Source organism: Neovison vison, chromosome 2 (genome assembly GCF_020171115.1).
Source record: "Neovison vison isolate M4711 chromosome 2, ASM_NN_V1, whole genome shotgun sequence".
NCBI lineage: Eukaryota > Metazoa > Chordata > Mammalia > Carnivora > Mustelidae > Neogale > Neogale vison.
Genome location: NC_058092.1, coordinates 225,117,911 through 225,139,505, shown reverse-complemented (window position 1 = coordinate 225,139,505; position 21,595 = coordinate 225,117,911). Strand labels below are relative to the sequence as shown.

General features: G+C 35.1%; 1 protein-coding gene across 1 annotated transcript in view; it reads right to left on the bottom strand.

Annotated features, from left to right (window-relative positions):
- ATRNL1 (attractin like 1) overlaps positions 1-21,595 on the bottom strand; it is an 810,828-nt gene that overhangs the window by 751,670 nt on the left and 37,563 nt on the right. The window contains exons 6-7 of the mRNA XM_044240595.1: positions 7,025-7,199; positions 1,969-2,056 (exon numbers count right to left, since the gene is read on the bottom strand). Coding sequence (XP_044096530.1) covers positions 1,969-2,056; positions 7,025-7,199 — 263 coding nt within the window. The remainder of the gene's footprint in view (positions 1-1,968; positions 2,057-7,024; positions 7,200-21,595) is intronic.

Below are 21,595 nucleotides of genomic sequence, written 5' to 3'. Positions count from 1 at the left end.
TCGGCCCAGGTCATGTCTCAGGGTTCTGGGATAAAGCCCTGCATCGGGCTCTCTGCTCAGTGGGGAGCCTGCTTCTCCCTCTCTCTCCTGCCTCTCTGTCTACTCGTGATCCCTCTCTGTCAAATAAATAAATAAAATCTTTAAAAAAAAAAAAAAAAAGAATAGCCCAGATATAAACCCTCACACATGATGAAATGATTTTCAACAAGGGCACCAAAACCATTCAATGAGGAAAAGACAGTCTTTTCAACAAATGGTGCTGGGAAAACAAAGTATCTACATGCAAAGAAATGAAAGTGAACACTTACCCTACACCATAAACAAAAAATTAACACAAAATGGATTAAAGAGCTAAATATAAAAACTAAAACTTTAAAACTCTTAAAAGAAAATATAGGGAAATAACATAACATTGGTACTCATAACACTGGATTTGGCAATGACTTCTTGGATATGACACCAAAAGCCCAGAGAACAAAAAAAAAAAAAAAAAAAGATTAACTGGACTATGCCAAAATTAAAAACTTATGTACATTAAAGAACGTATCAATAGAGTGAAAAGTCAGCCCACAGAATGAGAGAAAATATTTGCAAATCATGTATCTGATACAGGGCTAATATCCAGAATATATAAAGAACCCTTTCAACTCAACAACAAAGAAACAACCAACCTGATTTTAAAAATGGGCAAAAGACTTGAATATACGTTTCTTTAGAGGAGGCATACAAATAGCCAATAAGCACATGAAAAGATGCTCAACATTACCTATCACTGAAAAAATGCAAATCGAAACCGGAATAAATACCATTTCATACAAGAGTGACTATTATAAAAAACAAACAAACAAACAAAAAATAATAAGTGTTGACAAGGATGTGGAGGGATTAGAATCCTGTGCCCTGCTGGTGAAAATGTAAAATGGTGCAGCTGCTGTGAAAAACAATATGACAATTCCTCAAAAAAATCAAAAATAGAATTATGATATATTCCAGCAACTCCTCTTCAAACTATCTATCCAAAAAATTTAAAGGAGGACTTAAATAGTTATATACCCATGTTCACAAGAGCATCATTCACAAGAGTCAAAAATGTGAAAGCAACCCAAGAGTCTATCAATGAATCAATGGATAAATAAAATGTGATATGTCCATACAATAGAATATTATTTAGGCTTAAAAAGGGAGGATATTCTAGCATATACTGTATGGATGAATCTTGAGGGCATTATGCTAAGTGAAATAAGCCAGTCAAAAGACAAAGACTGTATGATTCCACTTATATGAGGAGTAGTCAAATTACAGAGAGAGAAAGTAGAATGGTGGTTGCCGGGGGTTGGGGAATAAAAGGGGGAGTTATTGTTTAATGGGTATAGAGTGTCATTTTTGCAAGATGAAAAAAGGTCTGGAAATAATGGTGGTAACTGTTGTACAACAATGTGAATATCCTTAATGTCACTCAAAATACATTTAAAAATGGTTAAAATAGTAAATTTTATATTATGTGTACTTTACTACAACTTTTTAAAAGCCGAGGTGGCTCAGTGGGTTATGTGACTGCCTTCAGCTCGGGCCATGATTCCAGGATCCTGGGATCGAGCCCCACAATGGGTTCCTGGCTCAGAGGGGAGTCTGCTTCTCCCTCTCCTTCTCCCCCTCCCCATGCTTGCTCTCTCACTCACTCTCTCTTTTCCAAATAAATAAATAAAATCTTTTAAAAAAAAGTGATTAACCTGATAACTAGGCATAAAGCCATGGACAAAAACTGAATCTTCATTTTTTCTCATGTTTAATGAAGAATTGTACTAAAATCTATTTTTTTACTAAAATACTATACGAGTTTGTGACATCTCAAGTTATTGTGATCTATGATCTATTCTCATTAAGATTTGAAGTAAAACTGAGATTTAGCATTTTTTTTCCTCAAAGGTAAAAAAACATTGAATAGAATTTAAAAAGAACGATCCATACCTGATATAAAGCAAGAGAGTGTCCATATCTCTGGAGAGGACCCCTTGATAGACTTCCTACATTCCATATACTGCTTTCCAAATTATAACTAAAAGCAAAAAAAAAAAGAAAAGAAGAAAAAACTTTATAAGCTAAGATTCATTTTTATTTTTTTAATTTGCATGTTTTCCTCACTTGTATTCAAGTATTCATTGAATTCAAAAATAATTATAACTAATAAACTCATAATTTCATGTGCCACATTAGAAATTTTTAATAAAGACTCATTTAAAACATACCTACTCTAAATCAAAATTCAATCATTTAACCATGTAATATATATTAACTTGAGTAGGCTATTTATTACTGGAATTAATTTGTTCAATTACCCTTAACAATTTCAACCAAGTAGTTGAAATAAGTGAGTTATTCTGCATTTTTAAGTTTTTTTAAAAGTCACCTTTTTCTTTTCAAAATAGATAAAACTTCTCCCCATTTTCATAACAGCCATTTCCTTTATGTATTCATTTTTATTCTTTTATACAGACTAAGCTTAGCATTATGTAAATTAACTAAGTATGCATTTCCTACGCCAAATATAACACGTTCACAGAACACTTTTTGAAATAAAATGAATCTAGTAAGATGGAAGCTTCTGTAAAAGTAAAGTACTTATTGGATTACAGGATAAAAAAAGAAAATTAATATATTCTAAAATACATATATGAAAACAGAAGTTCCAAACTATGAATCTCAAGTGCTCATCCAACAGAACTCCACCATCATACTCTACACTCAAAGTTCCTCAATTTTTCTAAACATAAAAAAGGGAAGCACCCAGCTAAGAATTAGCAAGAACATTGTTTAAGGAACTCATTATCAATTATTTCCCCTCTTCTCTTTCTTCAACTCAACAAGAAATGTTAAGAGGGCTCCCTTCACCCAAAAAAAAAAAAAAAAAAGAGAGAGAGAGAAAGGGTTACCAAAAATTGTCTTCAGTATCATGTTTAACTTATTTCCTACCATGGAGTTATAAAATACGTGTATGTCATAAATGAGGAAATATAATCAACCAGACTCGTACCTGTACCTACCTACCATATCTGCACCCAACACACAGCTTTCCACCAAATTACCATAAATTAGGGGCCAGCAAACTATTTCCGTATAAGGCCAGACGATAAATATTTTAGGCTTTGTGTACACATTGGTCTCATACATTCTTCTTCAGTTCTTTTCTACAGCCCATTAAGAATGCAAAACCATTCTTAGCATCTAGGCCCTGGGCCCCTCCTTGGCAGCTGGCTGTTTCTGCTATCAATAAACTATATTTGTGTTCCTGGTGCAGTGGATCCCACAACATTCTAGCAGTTCTGCCATCTATTTCCTACATCACCACTTTATGGATTTACTAGACAATTCCCATTGGCATAAAAACATGGGTGTTATTTTTCCCCACTTATTAAAAAAAAAAAAAAGGAAAATTTCTCTTGACCTTACTGTTCCCCCTTCAAGCTATCACCCCATTTCTTTACTATTCCTATTCTTCCTTACCCCACCCTGTACCTCTCCACTCTCTTCAACTAACTCCAAATCAGCTTTTAAAACGAGGCTCCAACAAAACTGTTTTTGTTAAAACCAGCTTCCTCCTGCTAAATCCCTGGGCCTTCTCAGTCCTCATTTTCCTTGATTTGGTTAATCATTAGCATCTGACACTGCTAATCAATCCTTTCTCCTCATATATTCTCTTCCCTTGCCTTCAAAGATACCACACTTGGTTTTCCTAACTCACAGGCCACTCCTTTACAGCCTCCTCTGCTGTTTTCTCATCTTTGACCTTGACCTCCTAGTGATACGGTGCCTTGGGCTCAGTTCTTGGTTCTCTTCTCCACCTAGAATTCATTCCTTTAATGATATCATCGTAACTCGAGCCCCATTTCTATTCTTCTTACAATCCCAGTATAGTCTTCACAAAGTAGGCACAATGCAAGTCAAAGCATGCTCAAAGATTCCCATGACTCTCAAAAAACCTACAACATCCTACATGATCTGTCTCTCTCTCCGACTATCCCAAGAAGTTCATGCTTCCCTCTCATGTATTCCATGAAAGTCACAGGGCCTCCTTTTTGCTGCTTGAACTGTGCAAGTAGCTCCACATTAAGGCTTTTGTCTGGCTCTTTTCTCTGTCTCCAGATAACTGCACTGACAATGCTTAATCTCCTTAAAACTGTTGTTATCACCTTTCCCTTGATGCCTACCTTGACCACTACATTTATAACTCTACTCTTTGCACTTTGTGATTTGCTTATCCTATCTCTCTTGGTATCTATCTTTTTATACATACATATATATATATATAATTTACATAAAATGTACTTATTTATGATGGTAATTATTTTTTTCTAATTGCCTGTCTTTCCTCACTAACTCCATAAATATAGAGACAATTAATATGTCCACTATGTATCCCAAATATCAAGCATACAGTTAATATTCAAAACAGTTTGCTATGCCCATAAATACATGTTAATTCTCACTAATGTCAGTATATAATGTAAGGGCCTATTTAGCCAGAGCGATTCCATCCGGTTAAACAGTGGTTTTGTTGTTTATGCAGTAAAACTTAAACTGACCCTGCCCCCTCCACCAGGGGACTTACTTAAAAGCAAGTCCAGGAAACCAGTCCCAGATAACAAAGCACAAATACAAGGGTGGGTCAGGCCGGGTGGAGACATCCAATCAGTGGGGCATGCATACTGTCTCCCTAGCTACCAAGGAGTGTAGGCCCTGCCTTTTGGGGCCTTTTGGGTGCCAATTCTGACCAAGGTGATAGGCTAGTTCAAATATCTAGTATAGGGTAAATTGTGATTCAATTGGTCACTTGTGTGTGACCTAGCATGACTATGCAGCTTTCTCTGTATGTTGCAATCTCATTGGCCACCTGTGTGTGGCCAACCACATGGCCCTTGCCCTTTAAAAGTTAGTCAGTAAGGCAGGGAAGGGTCACCCTCTTTGTAAGAGGCAGCCCCGAACAGTCAGTTTGATTCTCGATGCTTGGCGCAAAATAAAGCTTTGCTTGACCTTCACTTTTTATCAGTCTCGCTCCTTTGATCACGGACCTATCACCTATCATTGGGGGACCCATCATAAATGTTCTGTCAAATAATACAGAATTTTATATCTTACTGAACAATTTTGTCTTAAAATATAACATCTAGGGGCATCTTGGTGGCTCAGTCAGTTAAGCATCTACCTTTTGCTCAGGACATGATCCCGGAATCCCAGGATCAAGTCCCACATTGGGTTCCCTGCTCACAGGGAGTCTGCTTTTCCTTCTGCCCCTACCCCTGATCATACTCTCTTTCTCTCTCTTTCTCTCTCTCTCTCTCAAATAAAATCTTTGTTAAAATTGCAAAAGATTTTTACAAATGTAACATCTATACCTCAATTAAATTCTATAGAAGAGAAATTGACTAATGACTAACATCACTTCTAAAAGCCAATAAATATCCTAACCTACCTACAACTGAATTACATTCAGAATAATAAAAACAAAAAATTCTCTAACTTGTAAACACAGCAACCAGGTTACTTTTAATCTGACACCTCGAGACTTAAAACTAAACACTATAGGCAAAAGAAACAGGTTGCAGACAAAAAAAAAATGTTAAATTATCTGAGTCAAATGAGGAATATATAAGTTTAAGAGTATCAAATGATATTCATCACTTAATTTTAAATATGCTATTAAACTTGTACAGAACACAAATTTTTAAGATTCCCATGTTTCCCTGACACTGTACTCCATCTTCACAAAGATACAAAGACCACAGTTTAATTCAAAGTTTTATTTTATTTTCATAGACTTTTCATTATCATTAATCATAGTTCATTTCCTTCTCATTTCCACATTTAAATTGTATTATTGCTTCAGGTTCTTTTTATACCTTTAACAACTTGTTTAATACTACCAACACTCCTTCAATTCTTTTTAGAATATTTTATCCTTCATATACTATGAGGTATAATTCTAATTCTTCACTTAAATATTTACCTATCACTCTTCCTTTTCTTCCTCTCCAGAATTCATTTTAGACTAATTCCAATCGTATTCAATCATAGCTTTAAAGCAATCTCCTCTTAAACACAGACATTTTTATATTCTCCAAAGTAACAAGGTTAGTATTTTCACTTGGTAGGGTTGCCAGATAAAATATAGGATGCTCAGTTAAATCTGAATTTCAGATAAGCAACCAACAAGTTTTTAGTGTACCCATGCAATATTTGGAACAAAAGCAAAAATACATATTTTTAAAGTTATTTTGTATATTGCATATTGCAAGGAGCCTACATGCAACATATACAATTTTACAATGAAGACTAACAAGGTCAGTTCTGACTGGTTGATGCCCAGGTTGTACCAGTTATATTATTATATTGAAAACAATACTGATAATCAAATTACTCTAATTCCTCTTTTATTCTGTTAATAGATGGTTGATAAAATAAAACTGGCAGCTGAAAAAAAGTCAGATAAACTTGCCACCCATGTGATTTCTCATGTCATCCAATCATGCAGAGGATAATCTCTATTGCACCAATATTATAAAATAAATCATTCATTTATGATTTATTTTAATGAATGATTTATTTTATAATATTGGCGCTGTGTTCCCAAAAGCTTGTAAAATAAAAGCTCAGGTAAATTAAAACTTATGGTACAAAAAACTGAAAGTATTTTTATATAAGCAAATACACTTCATTCTAAGAAAATGAAAGGTGACAGGATTTTTAATGTCTAATACAGGCACAGTCCCCTACTTCTTTGAAGTTCGCATTTTCATACTAAGAATTTGAGAAAAGCAATCTCTAGAGAAGTAAAACTTATATGCACAATGACAAAAATTAACTACGTATATACTGATTTCATGTATTCTCAAATCAGTCCTATGTAGTAAGTAGTTACTACCACTGATCTAACGGTTTATAAATTTGGACAGCAATAAAATAAGAAATTTAGTATAGCCTTATTACCAAAATAATCCAATAGATTATGAACATTTGAAAAAAAACTTACTTCAGGACCATTTGAAAAGAACTGTAGTTAAAAGTATATCCACCAATCACCCACATAAATTTCCCATGTAAAACCGCTTTATGGGAAGCCCGACCTACAGAAGGACTGAAGGGTTTAACATTTGGCAAAATCCAGTAAGACTCAGTAGAAGGAACATTCAAAGAACAGTCAGGACCTATTAAAAAAAAAAAATCAAACACAATGCATTAAACAAAGACCTTAGGTTATAGAAGTAGAATATATGGATTAAGAAAATTTAAGAATTCAATGCTCATGATACTAATAAATGCAATATACATATAATGATCTAAAATATAACTTATAGGAAAATTTCTAAGACCAAAAATAATGCCTACCAGGCAAAAAACTCATATACCCAATCAGACATAAGTACCACAACCTGAAAAAAAATCATTTAAGTAATACGAAATATCCTATTTACTTTATTATGCACTAGAATGCTACTGGAGTATCAGACGGCAAATCAATGTACACAAATCCTGGTTTGGTCACTGACAACAAATGTGACCTTGAGCAAGTCTGTTTGTCTCTCCCATCATCAGTCTTTCATCTATAAAATAGAAATAACAATTGATCCCCTAAAGATTATCATAATTTTTAAAAGACAGTAGAAATGAAAGCATTTATAAATTATAAACTATTAAACAAATATGAAACCAAAAATTATATTTTTCTTAGTATCATTATATGAAGAACAACCAAAGTTGGTATTAGTAGAGAGGCTTATTATCCTCAAACAGGAAAAAAATTATTATGCATAATAAAATAAAAAGTATTAATAAGTGCAGGATAACTTAAATAACTTTATGTTAAAAACACTGCCTTTACCTACCCATCATTCAAGTTACTCATGAGACTTGATTTCCTCCTCTGTAAAATATAGGAGACTAGCCTGGATCAGGTTTCTCAAACTTAACTAATTGAAGGAATGCTCCTAAAGGAAATATATATTTCACCAAACTTAACGTTCATAAATTATTTTAATTCTAAGGAAATTAAAATACACTGAAATAAAACTAAATATAAATTCCTTATGTTTGGAGTACTTTTATAAATATAAAACCAACAAAAATTTATAAATTGTATATAAACTTACAAAACCAGTAAAATTAATGTTTACTTAATATTATGGTAACAGTGCTTTGCTCAAAGTAAATCATTGGTCCCAAGTTGAAAATGATATTACTATAGTGCCTTTTTAACATACTTTAGCATACCTATATTATCTTGACATAATTCTCTCATCACTTTTCTTTCCTTTACCTTTAATAAATAGTTAAAATTCAATAATATGCCATATTATCATTTGAACTGCACTTGTCACAAAAGCATAAAACACCTGAGGAATATTCTTTTTAGCCTATAGTAAGTAACATCACTTGGTCTCAAATCCATAGCAAACAGGAATGCTGACATTGCAACCAAGTGACATTTTTACTCAATTACGAGATCAATCACTTGGCTTAAATTTGTTAATACCAAAAGGTTTTAGATTATCTTGAATCACAAAATTTTAAAATATCCGAAGAGACTCTGATGTGAGAGACATTAACCCATACAGTTTCCATTTGTTTCTGTGTTCACTCACCCATGCACTCACTCATTCATCTTCAAAGTCCTTTTCAGTGCTTGCATGCTATATTTTTCAGGTACAAACTAGGTAGCATTCTAGCTTATCTCTTTGATAACAGCATAATCCTTTAAATCAGATACAGAAAATGTTACTGTTTCTGAGTGAGAAGACTACAAACTATTCCTTGGTAACTGAAGAAATTTAAAGAATATACTGCTGCCAAAAATATTTTTTAATTCCAATTCGAAATCACTTAGAATTCAAGTTGGCAAACAACAAACCATGAGCAAACTCCAGGCCACTATCTGTTTTCGTAAATGACATTTTATTAGAACACAGCATGCTCATTCAAGTGCGACCGGTGACTGCTCCTGCACGAGCACAGCTGAATACCTGCAACATAGACTGTGTGGCCTACAGAGACAAAACTCACAGAATGGTTCACCAATCTCTAGATAGACTGAAGAGAAATGAGATCATATGGGCGTTATATATAAGTAATATATTCATTGGTATGAATTTTTGTATCTGGTTTTCTTAAAAAGGAAATGTAGATTTATTTTAAATCATGTAAGTCAGGAATAATAAAGCAAATAGGGTAAAATGTCAACAACAGGTGAAAATGGGGGTAAAGGGCGCTTGGATAGTCTTTGTACTATTCTTATTCTTGCAATTTTCTCATAAATTTAAAACTTTCTAAGTAAAAACTTTAAAAAAGTCTACCACCTAAAGGCAGAGCTGGGAGCAGTCAAGTAATACCCAGGTTTTATCTGACAAAGAGCTTGACAGAGAATTAACAGCACGTAAAACTCTTGAGAGTCAGAACCATATTTAAAGTGTAATATGATTATGAAACCTATGCTAAAGCAAAATATTTCAGAGCAGATTTGTGGTAGGCTATATAAAGCCCCTCGCCCCAAAGAAGTCTAGGTCCTAATCACTGGAACCTGTGAATGTTACCTTATCTGGCAAAAGGAACTTTGAAGATATGACTAAATTAGGAATCGAACTCAGAAGTTTATCCTGAATTATCCAGGAAGGCTCTGAATGTCATTACAAGTTTCCTTAACAAGAGAGGGAGATGTGAATACAGAAGAAAGCAGTATGACCACTGAAGTCAGCTGTAGTGTAAGCTTTGATAGTGGAGGAAGGGAAAACTAGGAACCGCAGCTCTAGAAGCAGGAAAAGTCAAGGATCTAGAAAAGATCTAGGAAAAGATCTAGAGCCTCCAGGAGTGTGACCTTGCAAGCCCTGAGATTTTAGACCAGTGAAACTGACTTCACACTTATCTCAGATGGTAAGAGATTAATAAAGGTGTATTGTGGGGCGCCTGGGTGGCTCAGTGGGTTAAAGCCTCCGCTTTCGGCTCAGGTCATGGTCTCAGGGTCCTGGGATCGAGCCCCGCATCGGGTTCTCTGCTCGGCGGGGAGTCTGCTTCCACCTCTCTCTCTCTCTCTCTCTCTCTCTCTCTGCCTGCCTCTCTACCTACTTGTGATCTCTGTCTGTCAAATAAATAAATAAAATCTTTAAAAAAAAAAAAAAGAATAAAGGTGTATTATTTCAAGACATCAGATTTATGGTAATTCATTATAGCAGTTATAAGAAACTAACATGTATAACTAAATTTATTACTTAATTTATTTAAATATTGGTATTTAATACAGAAAAACAAGATTCTAAAGGTTTTTTAAATTTTACTCCATAATCTAAAAAATCTGATTTTCTACACAAAATAGGAGTTAAAATTTTTCTTATCTTTGTTACTACCATATCTTACTTCCGGCAATTATTAGAAGAAATGTCTATAGTCAAACTCTATAGATTGTCTTTATTTCGTTCTAAATTAGGAAATTTATAAATAGAATGAGATTTATGAATATGGCTTAAAAGCTTAAGGAAAACTAGGCAGCTTAATTTGTAGCACGCTGTGTTCTATAACTAAAATAATTAAAAACATCATTTTATAGGGTGCCTGAGGGGCTCAGTGAGTAAAGCATCTGACTTTGGCTCAGGTCATGATATCAAGGTCCTAGGATCAAGTCCCACATCAGAGTCCCTGCTCAGCGGACAATCTTTTCACTCTCCCCTGCTCATTCTCTCTCTCAAATAAATAAATGAAATCCTTTTTTAAAAATGTAATTTTATAAACTGAACATTAATTTAAAACATAAAGAACTGCAAAGATTACACTATACATAAAGGCTTCACCATCCATTAAAAATCTAATATTGATATCTACATTTAAGGCCCTCAAAGACTCCCTTTTTAGTTTTGTTTAAGAGGGTGGGGAAGGGGCAGGGGGAGAGGAAGAGAGAGAATCTTAAGCAGACTCCACTCTGGGCAGGGCTCAATCTCAGGTCCCTGAGATCATAACCTTAGCCAAATTCAAGAGTCGGATGCTTAACTAACTGAGCCACCTAGGTGCCCCAAGACTCCCTTTTTCTAAAAATATATCCATGAGGGACACCTGGGTTGCTAAGTGGGTTAAAGCCTCTGCCTTCAGCTCGGGTCATGGTTCCAGGGTCCAGGGATGGAGGCCTGCGTCGGAATCTCCGCTCAGCAGGGAGTCTGCTTCCCTTCCTCTCTCTCTGCCTGCCTCTCTGCCTACTTGTGATCTCTGTCAAATAAATAAATAAAACCTTAAAATATATATATATATATATATATACATATATATGTATATATATATTTCCATGAAAAGTCCTCTATCTACCACTTCCTAATGTGGTCCCTTATGCAGTCTCTCTGCATTAACTCTTCCTGCACAACTTCTCTCTATCTCCTCAAGGTATGCAGAACTCAGCTGTCTTGAAAAGATGGAATAAACTAATTCACATTACAGTGGGGATTTCATAAAGATTTAATATGCTACATTTTCCACAGGTTGTGCATCATTTATAATCCAAAGAGCACAAATGCATTTCTAATGTTGTAACTTTGGAGATTAGTAAAGGCTGTTGAGAGATTTCTGAAGGGAAAATGCTATTCTACACACAATCATAGAGAGTAGAATTACACTCTGATCTCTCCCAAATGTGTATCTCTAGTCCCACAATCCCTCTTGAATTCCAGGTTCAAAGACAGATGACCTATATGACATCTCCACCAGCTAGATGTCTAATAATAATCTCAAACTTAACATGTCCAAAACTAAAATCTTAACTCTTCCCTTTCAAATCTGCTCCCTCACTAGTGTTCACCATCTCAGTAAATGGCACTTCCGTTTACCTCACTGTTCAGGACAAAGACCATGGGGCTATTCCTGAGCTCTCTCTTTCACCCACATTCCATATCCAATCCATCAACAAATCCCGGACTGACATTCATTAGTATGTAGGCGTACAGCCTTTCTGACCATTACAGTATGGAAAGGTTTCAATTGAAGCAGATGCTGCCTCAAGCCCCTGGCCTACCCTCCCAGTTCCCCTGGCCCCTTCCTGAGATAATCCAAGCCTCTCCAGTCAACAACTAAAGTCATGATACCTGGCACAGCATGGCTCCTCCAGGATCTAGCTCCGTCCTAAGGCCAGCATCCCTTTTGACTGGCTGGTGTCTGAGTGTCTGTACCCTACCGATGATAAACATCTTTAAATTCTGTCATTTCAAAAAAAAAAAAATAATAATAATAATAAATAAATTCTGTCATTTCTACTAGACACCAACCACCAACTCTTTCCTTAATAGCTACCATCTAGTCCTAGCCACCTAAAAGGAACTATGTGGAACAAGAGTCTCCAAAAACTGGTTTCCTTATTTCCATTCTGGTTCCCTTCTCATCACATTCTACTCTCCACAATGCAACCAGAGTGATTAAAAATATGAATTCACTCCTACTCAAAATCCTTCAGTGGTTTCCCATCACACTTCAAACAAAATGAAAAATTCCTAACATAGCCCAACACCTATGAGTGGTCTCAGTATATACTTACCAAATGAATGAATAAAAATAACCTTAGAGCCACAAAAGATCAAAAGTATGAGCTAAGAAGTAAACCAAGATTTCCAACTTACTAGATATGAAACCTTGGACAAGTTACTTCTTCAAGCTCCTTTACAGTAATCCTAATCCTTTTTTTTTTTAAAGATTATTTATTTATTTATTTATTTGACAGAAAGAGAGCCAGAAAGGGAACCCAAGCAGGGGGAGAGAGAGCAGGAGAAGCAGGCTTCGCGCTGAGTGGAGAGCCCCATGCGAGGCTCAATTCCAGGACCCTGGGATCATGACCTGAGCGGAAGGCAGACGCTTAACTTAAAGACTGAGCTACCCAGGTGTCCTAGTAATCCTATTCTTATTATTAAATCAGTCCCCTCATTTTATATATAAGAAAACTAAGTATACTTGAGGCAATCTATGTTAATAAAGCCTGGTGTCATTAGATATTACAAATAGACATGTCAAAGAAAAAAGGAAAATTACAAGTGAAAAATTCCTATAATCCCAAGGGGCTCCTGGATGGCTAAGTCGGTTAGCAAACTGATCTTGATTTTGGCTCAGATCATGATCTCAGGGTAGTGAGATCAGCCCTACATCAGGCTCCACACTGGGCAGGAAGTCTGCAAAATAAGTCCTATAATAGCGGGAAAATCAAATTGAGAAAAAAATTGCAAAGATAAAACCGAGAATAAAGAAAGAACTGCAAAATGTTTAAAGTTCTTCCAAAATAATTCCAGACCACTAAATTACATTCCAAAGTGATGTATTTTGCAGTGGAAAAACTGGACAAGTTTTTCTAAAGGAATCTATCTCTGATTTTATAATGGAAATCAATACAAAAAAATCTATTTGTATAACACAAATGAAATTTATAAAATAACTTAGCTTCCATATAAAGAAAGATAAAAATTTAAAGTTTTCAGATGAGTGAAACAGCAATCCCCCAAAGGTCCAAAAATTATTAATAGATTTATATACAAATTTTCGATGTTACTAGAAAACCTGTGATTGCTATATACAAAGATAAAGAAAGGAAAACCTGACAGTAAAATTCGATCTCCCCCAAAAAGGAGATTAATTGTTCCTCAGTAATTACTAACTTAACAGCAGGCTTTGATTTCTAAAAACAAGAATTACTCTGAGTGGAGTTTCTCTGTATCATTTAAAGTAAGAAAAGAAACCCAAAAGTTATGCAGTCATGTAAGGGATTTTCAGGGGAAAAATTAATCTTTCTCTAGAATTTTGGACTTCCTAATACAGTTTTAGCTTATACTTTTAATTCATATTTAATCTAAGTCATGATGAAAATTATTAAGGTGGTATAGACTTAAAGGGCCAAATTATATTTATTTTCTTTTTTCAGTTCTCAATTAAAAACGCTAAATTAGTGCTAACTTTGTACCAAATGCAAATGGTTAAGCTAAATTTCTATCAATACATCTATGTTGCAAATATCACTTTTAGTATTTTAAATGAAGTTAATAACAGAAATATAAAATACATACATATATATATATGAACTCACTATAGTACAGAGTACCACTATATTCTGGTATAATGTATCAGCAAGATTTCTTTGGTTGTAAGCCACAGAAACTAATTTCGGCTACTTTAAGGAAAAAAAATGGGAATTACTGGAGAAATTCAGAGGATTTCAAAATGAGGCTAAAAAATCAAGTTTAGAATAGGCGACTATCTGGATTCATCATCCCATCACAACTACTTTAACTAAATGAAAGGCAATTTCCCACAAGTAAGTTGGATTGCTAACAGAAAAGGAAAAAAATACGCTGAGAAGGGAGATTTTAAGAGCTGTGTATGTAACTTATTAAAATCATCCCAGAAATAATTTTATGATTTAGTATGTATACTGAATCTGAAGTTCTCCAAATAAAAAGCAAAACAAGGTAACAAAAGTATAAGTCATCTTCTAACAGCACTGAAAAATCTGGTTTTGTTTCAGTATCCAAAGTATTCTAAACATTTTCTAGCCCCACTAAACCAATCTCCAAAGGTCAGGCATGAATTTTCGTGTATTGTGAATATTCACAGCTGTTTTGACAGTATTTTAATTTTATAGAACAATGAGTTGTGTGAATGGTAATCATTATACTGTTCTGGTCCAGGAATATTTGGTTCTCTCAGTTTAGGTCAATGATGCAATTATAATATAGACAGGAACTGTCCTGTTGGCAAAGAAAAGTATTTTCCAACATATTATTTTGAGTCGTGGAAGGATTAAAACAAAGCTTTATGGACTTTGGTTCTGATTAGTTGAAAATGATTAATACAGAGTTAGCTAGGACTGAGAGCAGGATTTGTTTATTCTAAGTCAGAAACATTAATACAGGAGCTTGTTTCAGCATCAGGTAAGCTTCTCTAAGGAGGGAAGTTACTCGTCTCACACAATATCCCGTGAATTGTATTGTGACTCAGAGCTCAGTAGGTTTCACTCTCTCTCTACACTTACTTTCCTGGTGATCTCATCTGATTTCATGGCTTAAGTACCACCAATAGTTTCCAATTTAATATTTTTAAGACCCAAATGTATAGCTACAGTACAGACAGCCTCCACTAAACCCCAACTATCTGTTCAACATCTCCACTTAGATGTCTAAAAGACATTTCAAACTTCACACACCGAAGTCAAACTAATTTTCCTCCTAAACTCTTCTTCATATCCATTGGTAACTCTACCTCACCTCTGTGGTCTAAAAAATCTTAGTCATTTTGACTCTTTTCTTTCCCTCACCCATACGCAATGTGTCAGCAAATCTTATTAACCCTACTTTTTAAGTTCCATTTAACACTCAAGCCACTCTTACCCCTCCACTGCCTGCCCACACTACTATCACCCCTCATCGGGATAATAATTATAGCAGTAACCTCTTAACTGGTACTATGCCTTCAGTATTCTCAATTAGAAGCCAACAGAAACCTTTTAAAACTAAGTCAGATTAGATCAATCTTCTGCTCAAAATTTTTCAGTGGTTCCCCATTTCACCTAGGGTAAAAGTCAAAATCATTAGCTGTCCCCAGTGAGCCAGGCTCAACTGGCTCCATTCTTCACATACCTCCATCACTCCAGGAACCCTTAAACCCCGTATCTCCAATCCTCTCCCCTGTTCTGTAACTTCTCTGAGCTCCTATCTGACTAATCTTCCATTAGTAATTCAACTCTAGGCACACTGGCCTTTTAGTTGGTCCTCAAACACAAAGGGCATGTTGGTACCTTAGGGCTTTTGTACTGACTGTTCCAACTGCCTAGAATATTCTTCTCCTAAGTAAGGATATAATTAATTCCTTCACATGTACCAAGTCCTTGCACAAATGTCACCTTCTCAGTAAGGCCTAAACTGACCACTCTATTCTAAACTGTAACTCCCATCCCCATATCTACCCTACCCCTCTTTCTCAGCTCTACTTTATTTTACACGGCACTTATCCCTTTCTAATATACTGTACTTATAACATGTATATTATGTTCATTGTCTATGATCTCTCTCCCAGTTTAATGTAAGTAAGCTACATAGAGATCCTTGATTTCTTTGTTCCACGATGTATCCGAAAGGCACAGAATATTGACTAAAACTTAGTAGATGCTCAAAAAATTTTGTTACATAAATGAATATAATATATATATACACACACTCACAGACCCACACACACATTCTCAATGCTACCTTTAAACAACTTTTCAAGTAGGTTAGGAATAAAAACTTAATTTTATTGACTTGCAAAAAGTCAGATCTGCTGATTTTACTAGTGGGAAGAATGACTAAAAGAAAAGAATTTAATTTAATATATTACCTGTCATCAAAATTAAATAAAGTAGAGAGACAATGTTTATTATTATTAAACATAAAAAGGAAAAGGTAATTTATCCAGTGAATTTTTTAAAGGTGCTACATTTAAAGTATGCAACTCTGATGCGTACTTACATACTAAAGTAACTAAGCATGTCCTGGAATGTCATATGGCTAGCGCAGAAAAAATACTTCAAGATAAAATATTCAAGAGTTTAAATTAAAACTTTTTATATTTTTCTAAAACAAACAAAATTATCAAGTTTTTACAACCTGAATGAAAGCAGAGGTTAAGTATATGTTCTGGTAGTCAATACTGCCACCTACTGGCAAATGTTAAAATCTAAAACCAAAGGATTGCAATGACTGGAAAACAAAGAATCCAAGAACCACAAGCTCAAATTCAGTTGTTTTTCTCAATATTTAAAGTCATTTTTTATAAATTAAGTACATTAAATAATTTATTATAGTACTCATCTTCTGAAACATTTATACTTGAATGTCTATATCATTAAACTAGTCTTATTCATTTATTCAACTCCAGAAACCAATATTGCACCGTATGTTAACTAAGTAAAAATAAATTTAAGAAATAATAATAATAGTTCCCTCAGCAACAACAAAAAACTTGAATGCCTACTACACTTCAAGCACTATAATATGTACTGGGGACACAAACATGATCAAAACATAATCATTCTTCACTTCATGGAGCTTATACTCCAGTAGGAAAGAAAATTAAAAATCATACATACATGTGATAAGTGCTATAAATTAAAAAGGTAGGGTCCTAGGAAAGCATACAACAGGAGAATCCAACCTGGTCTTAGAATGTTAATGGGGTAAGGTATTCCTGGATGAAATTCAGAAATAAGAAAGGCCGTGAAATACTAAGGGTCAAAGAGACATGAAAGAAACTGAAATGAGGGGTGCCTGGGTGGCTCAGTGGGTTAAAACCTCTGCCTTCGGCTCAGATCATCATCCCAGGGTTCTGGGATCAAGCCCCGTGTTGGGCTTTCTGCTCGGCGGGGAGTCTGCTTCTCTCTCTCTCTCTCTCTCTCTCTCTCTCTGCCTACTTGTGATTTCTAATAAATAAAATCTTAAAAAAAAAAAAAGAAATAAAGAAACTGAAATAAGTTCAAATAAAGTATGAGTTTAAATAAAGAATCAGAGGCTCTATATAAAACTATCAAATTCTCTGATTTGTATATGTAGATATTATCTTTTAATCAATAATTTAAAGGCTTAACACAATAAACTCTAATCTTTATATGAGAACCAAGTCTTAACTGAACTGAAATACTATAACAAAGAATATCCTGAAGACATTTAAAAGGACTGAACAGTAGGATTAAGCAGGACATTCTGGAATAGGAAAGGAACATCACAGGAACAACTGTTAAATGGTTAGGTAATGGTCATGTATATAAAGACGGTGACCTATTTTTCATCTCTATAAAATAGGGGGAAAATGTCTTGTGTAATGGATTAAGAAAAAGAAAATCAGACACTGAAGCCTACGGGTTTATTTTTTTAACCTGTCTACTTCCACCATCGGTTCCACATTGCAAAGTTCTTTTCTGAGCAGACATCAGAGAACTACTTATACCACTCCTTGTCAATTAAGGCAACAATCTACATTTTAAAATATTTTATTTGGGGGCGCCTGGGTGGCTCAGTTGGTTAAGCGACTACCTTCGGCTCTGGTCATGATCCTGGAGTCCCAGGATCAAGTCCTACATCAGGCTCCCTGTTCTACGGAGAATCTGCTTCTCCCTTTGACCTTCTCTGCTCTAATGCTCTCTCTCTCTCACTCTCTCTCTCAAATAAATAAATAAAATCTTTTTTAAAAAGTTTAAAAAATATTTTATTTGGATTTTATATTTGTTTGAGAGACTCTAATCATATAAACCCCCTTCTTGTTTGGGAAAATCTCTCTTGTGTGATTTCTGTTCAGAAACGGGATCCCTTCCTACTACATGAATCAGAGAAGCTAAATTCTCTTTATGTATCTCTAGGCAGCCAAGGTATGAGTAGGACCTCAGCCAAACAGACGCTACTAAGCAGGACTTTGAATCTTAACAAGTGATACAAAGGTGTAGGAATCTAGCCATGCCTGAAGCATGTTGTATGCACAGTAAGGATGCCAGTGGGAATCCCAGGTTCCAGTGGAGTGACATGAATATCCTAATCCAATATTCCTGTGGCTTCATCTTTCAGGTAACCGTGAATCTACCCACCTGCCTTTCCATTGTACTTGACCGTTTCCAACCAAGGTTTGACCAGCCTTTCATCTCTCTTCAGAGCTATTGGGGACCCTTCTGTATAAGTTAGGGTATAGGTTAGGAGAACCAAAACTAAGCTGCTTAAATAAGCTAAAACTCAATTTCTCCCTAATGAAAAATTCTAGAAGCAAATAGGCAAGTAATATTGGTTACTAAAGTTATTGTCATCTACCACCATTTGGAAAGATCTCAATGATCTACAAGTTCCACAGAGCACTTCCACTCGTGTCCTGCTGACCTGAACTTTGTACTACAGCCATACCAGCTGCAAGGGAGCCTGAGAAATGTGGTATGCAGCTGGAATGCCATGTGCTAAAAACAAGGGAAAAACGAATTCTGGGCAACAATGGTCTCTGCCATGCTTTCCAATAAGTGCCTTTTCTGCTCAAGTAAGCCAGAACTGCTTCTGCTTATAATCAAAGACTTCCAGTGATTCAGATTTTGTTTAATTTATGTAAAAGACAGAAACCTGGAGCCCCTCTAAATAGGGAATTGATGGCCTGGGGGGAAGGGTAGAGACACTACAACTTGGATGCTGCCTTGAAATTCTCTACATATGAACATAAACTCAATTTGTGGTATCATGATTTTGATGTCTTTTAAAAATTCCTCATCTGTCTTAATGTTTGGAAGCCATCTCTAAAGAAAATTACTTTTTAAAGCTCCCCTTTCCCCTTCTGTGACTTATTAGGACTTAAATAATTTTATTAACTGAAAATCATCACAGAAGCAGATGAGCCCACAGAGGTCCCTACCCTTTAAATAATCTAATATGTATATATCATCTTTGACAACCATACATTATTATAATTACACATAATACAACAAACCTGTATGCTTTTCAACATGCCTTTCCATAAATTTTTATTTTTTTATTTTTTTATTTTTCTAAAGATTTTATTAATTTATTTATTTGACAGAGATCACAAGTAGGCGGAGAGGCAGTCAGAGAGAGAAGGAGAAGTAGGCTCCCCGCTGAGCAGAGAGCCCGATGTGGGGCTCGATCCCAGGACCCCGAGATCATGACCCGAGCCGAAGGCAGAGGCTTAACCCACTGAGCCAACCAGGTGCCCCTCAACATGCCTTTCTAAAGGAAAGGGGGGGCAGTTAACATTGATGGCGCCATCTTCCATTAAAACAAATTCCTCTATAATTTGGAAAAATTCCTCAAACAGTAAAAGGATGATAGCAGGGGCTCAGTGGGTTAAGCCGCTGCCTTCGGCTCAGGTCATGATCTCAGGGTCCTGGGATCGAGTCCCGCATCGGGCTCTCTGCTCAGCAGGGAGCCTGCTTCCTCCTCTCTCTCTGCCTGCCTCTCTGCCTACTTGTGATCTCTCTCTGTCAAATAAATAAATAAAATCTAAAAAAAAAAAAAAGATGATAGCAAATGATTAAGGAAGAAAGAAGAAAAAGTTAAGGGAGGAAAAAGTATGGTGATGGGTAAGCAGAAATCTTTGAAGGTACCCACAAAAAACTAAATTAGAAAGAGGAACAGAAGCCAGGTGGGACAAGCACTACAGAAATGTTAGGAGGGGAATCCAAGACTTAACATAAAGCTGGGCTTCCCCTCCACTTGTCCTCTTTAATAAAATCTGTTTCTAGAAAGCAAAACTTTTTTTTTTTTTTTGGTATATTAGCATAGGCCCAACAGAGTAAGTAAAATGAACCAACATAAAAGGATAAAATACAATGGAGGTAGCAATAATCTTATTTTTAACCCAAAGAATCTAATTCCAAATAACACATTACAAAAACGTGCCAGATTTTGAATCCATAAATTGCCTCCTCAGCTCTCATTTTTAAATATCTCAAGTTCTTTGATCATTCCCCAGATGTCCTAGGAACAAATTTCTCTCTCATTTCCCCCTTAATGATTCCTCCCCATTCTACGTATCTGAAATAGAAACATCATTTTCTCCCTAGCAGTTCTGGTAGTAATTCCAGCTACTTTAAGCTACACTTCCTTAAATACAAAACCAGGGATCAGGTCTGAAGCTCAAAGGAACCAATATGTATGTCATCTGTCATGAAAGAAGCATAATATCACTTTCACCAAGTACCCTACCCTCAAAACATTCACATCAGCTCAGAGATCAACTCTTTATCTATTAAGAATAGTGGTCTGACTTCTGTACAACATCTTATATTTATTTTTAAAAGTTACATGTAAAATATAGATATATTTCTGTGGGTATAAATATGGGACTATTCCTATTATCACTTTGCTTTAAAAGTGAACATGCCCAGTATTTGCTACCCCATTTCCAATTTCTTATATGTAAGAGTCAGGAATTTCCTTGTCTTAAGGCACTACTGACAAGAATAATAAAATGTGAAAGGTCAAACAAAAGCCAAAAAACAAAAGATAACACTTGAGCTAGACTTTATAAACCCCCAGAAAACAAAACATTTTCAAGAAGGACTAGTTAAAAAAAAAAAAAAGAAAGAAAGAAAGAATAAAAAAGAACAGAGATGTTCACAGAGAATAGCATACAAATGTATTCTTCTTTTGCTTTCAAGACTGTTGAAATGAGATGGAATACTGACAGCCATTGAAGACCACTTTGAAAAACACTGTGTATAAGCTACACTTCTATCTCTCGGGCCTTAATTTCAATAAATGTAAATATATTCCTGATGTACCATTCTCTCCAAAGAAAAGGACATTATTTTAGTTTCAAGACTAAAATGGAAAAAAAAAAAAAAAAAAAAAGGTGTACTGAGGCACTTTTAGAAGAAAGATCACAAACTATTAAAATAACCACTTAACAAAATAGATGCACCTGTAATTAAAGAACATAGAGAAATCTGTCTCTATCATAATCAGGATAGGTAATCAAATTCATTTCAGTAAGAAATCACTCATATTTTGTGTCAGTGCAACTAGTTTTTTTAGTGAGAGAACATGGATTTAAGATGGGCATAATTTATACAAAGCCTAAATTAATTCCT